Source organism: Pinus tabuliformis, chromosome X (assembly GCF_031772625.1).
Source record: "Pinus tabuliformis cultivar Carrire ecotype Pingquan chromosome X, CPIR1, whole genome shotgun sequence".
Lineage (NCBI taxonomy): Eukaryota > Viridiplantae > Streptophyta > Pinopsida > Pinales > Pinaceae > Pinus > Pinus tabuliformis.
Window position 1 is genome coordinate 25,964,544 of NC_142308.1, and position 7,712 is coordinate 25,972,255.

At 39.9% G+C, this 7,712-nt stretch overlaps 1 protein-coding gene across 4 annotated transcripts; it reads left to right on the forward strand.

Annotated features, from left to right (window-relative positions):
- Positions 1–420: 420 nt before the first annotated feature.
- Positions 421–5,150, forward strand: LOC149138144 (DEAD-box ATP-dependent RNA helicase 45-like). 4 transcript variants are annotated; one of them, XR_016264085.1, is made up of 3 exons: positions 421–679; positions 1,268–4,949; positions 5,046–5,150. XR_016264085.1 is itself a non-coding variant. In XM_089446679.1 (2 exons), exon 2 carries the CDS (start codon positions 1,307–1,309, stop codon positions 4,826–4,828), a length of 3,522 nt encoding a protein of 1,173 aa, XP_089302805.1. In that variant the 5' UTR covers positions 421–679; positions 1,268–1,306; the 3' UTR covers positions 4,829–5,150. The 4 variants fall into 4 exon arrangements, 1 of the variants encoding a protein (XP_089302805.1); XR_016264084.1 differs by having other exon boundaries at positions 5,061–5,150; XR_016264086.1 differs by having other exon boundaries at positions 5,093–5,150.
- Positions 5,151–7,712: the final 2,562 nt, after the last annotated feature.

The window sequence follows — 7,712 nt, forward strand, 5'->3', positions numbered from 1 at the left end:
CACCACCAGCGGGTTATTACAGGTGGCGTGGTTTTCCTATTTAATAGTGATGAGTCAAGCCGACAAATTAAAACACATTAACACATGAAAAACTAAGTGCAAGAAATACTTATGTAATATCACTCTAAATAAAATTCCATCTTATCAAAATTTTAAAATAATTATTATAAGAGAAAATATTTTATAAAATAATCTATGATGAATCACATTAGTTGGTTAGAAATGTTTACCAAATCTTAACTATATAATTAATCCGAAAGACTCCTATCTCTAAAATAGTTTTTATAATTAAAAATAAAAAAATAGTTAAAAATAAAAATATAAAAACTATTTTACAGTTATAAATAAAAATACAAAATAATTAGAGAAACATTTCGTTATAAATAAATGCACAAGTATTAATACCCTCGTACAAATTTTAATGAGTGAGCTAAGACCGCTTTCCAGACGTTTGATCCTAGTTTGCCATTCGTATTTGATTATTTCTAAGATTGCAAGGAGGAACCAGTTTTTTCGGTATTCGAGAACCATAGCCTGTCATGAGCGTCTGTTGACGACGAACAGAGCAAATCGAGGGTTTGGAGCCGCGAATAAAAATACAAGGTTTTGAAATTTGGTCCTCATACACCGAGCTTCAACTCGGTTCATGTCTGGCTTTGATTCTCTTCAGTCATTAAAGGTAGAGCCCTAATCGTCTGCCTCTGCCAAAAACATGGCTCAATTTTTATGCGTTTGCACTGTCTAGGGTTTTCAATTTTTTTATCAGGGTAAATCTATGGGGATGTGTGAGCAATTTTAAGAGTAAGGAGAGAAATTCGAGCTTTGATTGATTGAAGACCATCTACTTAGGGTTTATTCATATCAGTATTATTTTAGGTAGAACTAGTTTTCGCTTTTTCTCATAAAAAAAAAGAATAAAAATTATGTTTCTGTTGGGAGGAGTACTCTTCCCAGCAAAAATATGACTATTCCAGGAACAGTATTTTAAACTTTATCTATCTTTAATTGGAAAACCCTGTGGAATTCATCTCAGGTCAAAACTATGGCGATGCGTGAATTATTTGAACAATTAGTAGAAAACTTGAGCATTATGCTTGAAAACCCTAATTTTTCATATATTCATTTTTCCTGTTTTACACGCGGAGTGCTGTTCCGAGCAAATATGCCAAATGATTTTGTTTGTTTGTTTGTTTTCTATATTTAGATATAATGCCTCGCAGGTTTTTAAACTAAAATCTTTGTATTTTTTCATTGTAAAACGTTGCAGACTCGGTGAATAAACTGATTAATCGGAGCGGTTTTTAAAATGGAGGATGGAAAACAGAGATCGAAGAAGGAAGATGCAGAGAGGAAGGATAGCTATAAGAAAAGTGATCGAGAACGGACCGTTGAGAGGCACAGAGACAAGGACAGAGAAAAAGATCGTGAAAAATCGAAAGAGAGGGACGTTGAGAGAAAGGACAGGGACTATCGAAGATCGGACAAAGACAGAAGTTCAGATAAATACAGGGATTCGAGAGATTCAAGGTACAGAGATTCAAGAGATAGGGAAAAGGAGTCTAGGAGTAGGCACAGGGATGATAGGGAGAAGATTAAAGACCGGGAGAAGGATGATAGGGAGAAGATTAAAGACCGCGAGAAGGATGACAGGGAAAAATTAAGAGAAAAGATTAAGGATCGAGACAGGGATGATCGATCTAAGAGTGAGCGGAAGCGGCGTGATTCTGACAGGGCCAGGGATTCAGAGTCAGAGGATGATTGGGACCGGAAGCGGAGGAAAAGAGAAGAATCTGTTAGGGAAAGGGACAGGAATAGAGGTGACAGGTATAGAGATGATGAAGATGCAGGTGGCCGTGCTCGTAGTCGAGATCGAGAAAGGGAAAGGAACAGAGATAGGCATAAGGATGATGAAGATGGAGGGAGAGCTCGGAGTAGAGATAGAGAAAGGGAAAGAATTAGAGGTGAAAGGTACAGGGATGAGGAGGAGGATGGCATGGGCAGGAAGAATTTTAGTGGAAAGCGGAGGAAGTACGAAGAGAGCGACGAGGAGATTAATCTCAAAGGAAAGAAGGATGTCACTGAAGAAGAAGATATGGAGGAAGAACAAAGAAGACTTGATGAAGAAATGGAGAAGAGGCGGCGGAGAGTTCAGGAGTGGCAGGAGCTGAAGCGAATGAAGGAAGAGAGTGAGAAGGAAAAGAGAGGGGAGGATAAGGGTGAACCAGAGGCTAAAGCTGGGAAAAAATGGACCCTTGAAGGTGAAGAATCTGATGATGATGATGTATTGCCTGTTATGAAAGCACATGGAGATGTTCCTGGGTTTGAAAATGGAAATGCTGTAATGGTTGATTCGGAGGATGAAAATATGCAGAATGGAGAGGCCATGAAGATTGATAAATCCGATGCTAATGTTGAAGATGAAATTGATCCTCTGGATGCATTCATGAATACTTTGGTTGCATCTGACATGGAAAATTTGAATAGCACAGCAGAAAATTCCATGCCTAGTAATGAAATTGAGAATGAAGCCAAAGGTGTAGGCTCCAAAGGAAAGAGGACTATCAAAAACACTCTCGGGAGAATTATACCAGGTGAGGAGTCTGACACGGATAACGAAGAAGATGAAGACATCAATGAAGATCAAGTGGATGATGAAAATGATGACGAGTTCATGAAGAGAGTGAAGAAAACTAAAGTTGAGAAACTATCTATTGTGGACCACTCCAAGGTGCAGTATGCTCCTTTCAGGAAAGACTTTTACCGGGAAGTAAGAGAAATATCTCTGATGACATCAGAGGAAGTTGCACTTTACAGAAAGCAGCTTGAGTTGAAGATTCGTGGAAAAGACATACCGAAGCCTGTCAAGACATGGAACCAGACTGGATTGACTCGTAATGTCCTCGAAGTCATCAAAAAATTAGGCTTCGAGAAGCCTATGTCTATTCAAGCTCAGGCCCTTCCTGTGATCATGAGTGGAAGAGACTGTATCGGTGTAGCAAAAACAGGTTCGGGTAAGACTCTTGCATTTGTTTTGCCTATGCTAAGGCATATTAAAGATCAGCCTCCTCTTGCTACAGGTGATGGACCAATTGGTTTGATTATGGCTCCCACAAGAGAGCTTGTTCAACAGATTCACTCTGATATCAAGAAATTTGCTAAGGTTTTAGGATTGAATTGCGTGCCTGTCTATGGAGGTTCAGGAGTAGCACAACAAATTAGTGATTTGAAGAGAGGTACTGAAATCGTGGTATGCACACCTGGTAGAATGATTGATATCTTATGTACAAGTGGTGGTAAGATATCAAATCTTCGCAGAGTCACCTACCTTGTTATGGATGAAGCTGATAGGATGTTTGATATGGGTTTTGAGCCTCAAATAACTAGAATTGTTCAAAATACCAGACCAGACAGACAAACTGTGCTCTTCTCTGCCACATTTCCTAGGCAGGTAGAGGTTCTTGCTCGCAAAGTATTGAATAAGCCAGTGGAAATTCAAGTTGGTGGACGTAGTGTTGTTAATAAGGATATAACGCAGTCTATAGAGGTTCGCCCCGAAGGTGAAAGATTCTTGAGACTTTTGGAGCTTCTTGGTGAGTGGTATGAAAAGGGAAAAATTTTAGTCTTTGTACATTCACAGGAAAAATGTGACGTTCTGTTCAAGGAATTGCTTAAACATGGCTATCCATGTCTTTCTCTTCATGGGGCCAAGGACCAGACAGATCGGGAGTCTACAATTTCTGACTTTAAAAGCAATGTCTGTAATTTGTTAATTGCCACTAGTGTTGCAGCAAGGGGTTTAGATGTGAAAGAGCTTGAGCTTGTCGTAAACTTTGATGCGCCGAACCACTATGAAGATTATGTACACAGGGTGGGGCGCACTGGAAGAGCAGGTCGCAAGGGTGTTGCCATCACCTTCATTTCCGAGGAGGAAGAAAGATATGCACCTGACCTTGTAAAGGCATTGGAATTATCAGAACAACCTATACCTGAGGATCTGAAAAAGATGGCTGATGGGTTTATGGCTAAAGTGAGTCAAGGGACTGAGCATGCTCATGGCACTGGCTATGGTGGCAGTGGCTTCAAGTTCAATGAAGAGGAAGAGGAGGCTAGGAAAGCTGCAAAGAAAGCTCAAAGAAGAGAGTATCAATTTGATGAAGATGACAAGTCTTCTGACTCAGAAGATGATGATGAAGGAATTCGCAAAGCAGGAGGTGACATTGCACAAGCTGCAGCTCAGGCACAAGCTGCTGCTTTGGCTGTAGCAACAAAAGCTAACATAACATCAATGGCCAACTCTGGAGTACTCTCAGCAGGTGTAACAACTGGGGCTCGCCCTGGGGAAACTTGGGTAGGAGTGGCACCAAATGCTGTGGGCCTTCCAGGGACACCAGCAGTACCTGTCTCTGGTCTTCCAGGTGCCTATCCTGTTCCGACTGATGCAGCTGCAAGAGCAGCTGCCCTAGCCGCTGCTCTTAATCTACAGCATAATCTAGCAAAGATACAGAAAGATGCTTTGCCAGAACACTATGAAGCTGAATTGGAAATCAACGACTTCCCACAAAATGCACGGTGGAAGGTTACTCACAAGGAGACCTTGGGGCCTATTTCAGAATGGACAGGAGCTGCAATTACCACAAGAGGGCAATATTATCCTCCCGGGAAAATTGCTGGACCTGGGGAACGTAAACTTTATTTATTTATTGAAGGCCCAACTGAATCATCAGTCAAGAAAGCCAAAGCTGAGGTGAAACGAGTCTTGGAAGATTATACTGCACAGTCTCTTTCTTTGCCAGGTGCAGTTCAACCTGGGAAGTATTCTGTTCTATGAGGTTTTACGATGGAATGTTCTTTTGATCAAATTCATGGCTATTATCAGTGGATTGATGAGATTTTTCTATGGATCAGTCGATCCTGTCATTAACAACTGTAAATGTAGAACTATTTGACAGGTAAGATTACTGGCTAGATTTTTAGGAGGATGTAGCATGAATTCAGTTATATTTACAGTTCCATTATAATTCTGTTTTTGCTTGTCATTAAAATAGACCATAGCATTGTAGATATAAATGACAGTTTGGGGAGAATTTGGAAGTTGGAACAGTTAGCAGTCAAGAATTATTGAGGGGATTGCATGTTCTTCTGGTCCGTGATTGGTGAAACTGTTAGTGGAAGTCAAGGGCACCCATGATTAATCGCAAATGATGACAGTATATTAAGCCCAAAGGTTCAATACTATAAAACCCAATCTCTTATGTCCTGATAATTTTTTCAGCCATCAGTGCAATTTGGCAACGATATTTCTTATATTTTCAGCAGTAACCATAGTGTCATTTATCTATTTTGGAGCTGGAACTTCACATCATAATTAAAAGTGAAATGGCAACCTTCAGATAATCAGTATATAACATTGGATCTCGCTTAGTGAAGTCAATGCATCAAACAATTAGTGCCCACATGTATTTATAAATGTTATAATATGTTGCATATATGTTGTTATAATATGTTGCATAATAAGAGGCAGGGTATCAATTTCCTCATTGAACAGACCAGAAGAGACAATACCAGGGTATCGATTTCCTGGATGACCAGATTTCCCAAGTTCAGTGCCATTAATGTTTATAGAAGAGTATGCTCATAAAATGTCAGGACATAGAAAGGTCTTTAAAAACTAGGCATACCAGTCCATCTAATGCTCTGAAAGTTGTTTGGCTTGTAGCTTGAAGCTGGCTGCCTTGGTGGTGTGCCGAGCAAAAGAAAGCAAACGCACAAAGACATCATCCTGGCTAAAGTCAGTTATTGGACCATTTTGCCACCTTAGTACTCAATCATTACCATATCGCCTCTTTGCAGCAGCGTTATCTTGCCACTACAAGGGAACAAATTCCCACTGATGCAACCATCAATGCATTGCTTGAAATGTGGACGTTCGAAACCAACCACTGGCAAAAAACATTCAGCTTTTCATGCTAATAAATGGCATAAAGACATCATCCTGGCTAGTTTCCGATGTAAGTAATGCTAACTCTTTCTAACTGATCCATGCACAAATATAATATGCAAGCAATCTGTGTGAGAATCTGAGAGAAATCCCTTCCGTGCAAATTCCATTGCTCTTAGTATAATCTACTACTCTGCATTTTTGTCTTTGCTCTTTAACATGGTTCACTTTTCTATATTTTTGTTCTTGATGTATGATTCCATGGATATCCATTTGTCTTTGAATATTTTCCAAAGCATGATACCAATCCGATCTGAAAACTAATTTCCTGAGTCTTCTACAATATACAGCTCACTAACCTTCAAACTCGAATGCATTTTCAAAGCTTTGCTTAGAGTTACATATTTCTCCATCTTTCAATAAAGTTACAAAGCTATTTTTTTTCCTTTCTTTGAAAGTTGCTTCAAGAAACATGCTTTAATTTTTGGGGTTTGCACTTCATAACATAAATTTCCTTTGGTATGCTTGATTTCTTTTTTTGGAAGTTGTTTCGAGAAACAAATCATAGGGTTTTGAAAAACTTCCTTTGGATTGGGTGCCATGTTCAAGGGATATTTATTCCATCAAATCTAACTAGGTATTGTACTTGGCATTCATTCTTTTTGAACATACCATTTGGCTGACTTATATCAAAAGGGGAATGGAACTTAGTAAATGACATAACACTCTGCCAACCTCACTAAAAACCTAATCTCTTATGTGGTTTAACTCTGCCCATTTGGTAAACCATCTCAGGGCTCTCTCTCTAAGGGTGGTCTGGAATTCGATCAACTTCACATCATCCCATCGTCTGGCGAGCTCTCCATATAGCTTCGTATAGGTACGAGTATTACTCCACATCCTCATTCCCTCGGCTAGATAACTCCGGGTATCTGGTAAAGGATCCTGTCATTCTGGCTTGAGCGTGTGCTAGAAGCACAAAGCCTTGGGTCCCGAGTTGTTGAGATCCTTGCAATCCTAGATTACTAATACCACTATTCCACTACTATTAGAGGTACTAGAATCTGTTTTATATCTAACATGCACACTATGTATCTGTATTGCTTTAAGCAACTTAGCAACAAATTTATCTGGATTGTTGTAAAGTACCAGGGGAAGGTTGAGGTTGATGCTACTTGAGCTTCGGGGGGTCGGATGCCTGATTTTATCTGGCACGTTGTCCTCCACAAAGAGTTGTCTCATAACATCATACATCTCATCTTACATATCTTCCTTGACATTACTGTGACCACTTCCATTAGACACCTTCGCTGCAAATAGGGAGGGATGGTTTCTACCGCCTTTCGGGCTTTCGTCTGGCCTATTTGTCTCTATTCCTTTCTCTGAGATCTCTGCGATCTCATCTCCTCCTTCTGGACGCTTCAACATCGCTCATGCTTGGTGTGGTCCCTGTTAAAATTGGCAACTAGGGCCAAACTCCATGTGGATCACCTTATTTATGGCTTCTGATATTTTTTCTAGATTCCTCTCATCGAGAGGTGTAGGATTGATCTAAAGATCATCCAATTCCGATATATTTATGGAGATATGAATTATTTTGATTATGGACAAATTGTCAAGGTCGGCCAGCAAACTTATGTAGGCTCAGAAGCCCAACAGTGACATCTATTCACGCTCAGTGTTTGCATATAAATACAAGGAGACTCCTCATTTGGAAAATTCATTCACTCATCTTCTCTCTCTCTCTCTCATGCATAAAAGGAGCCTCCCTCTC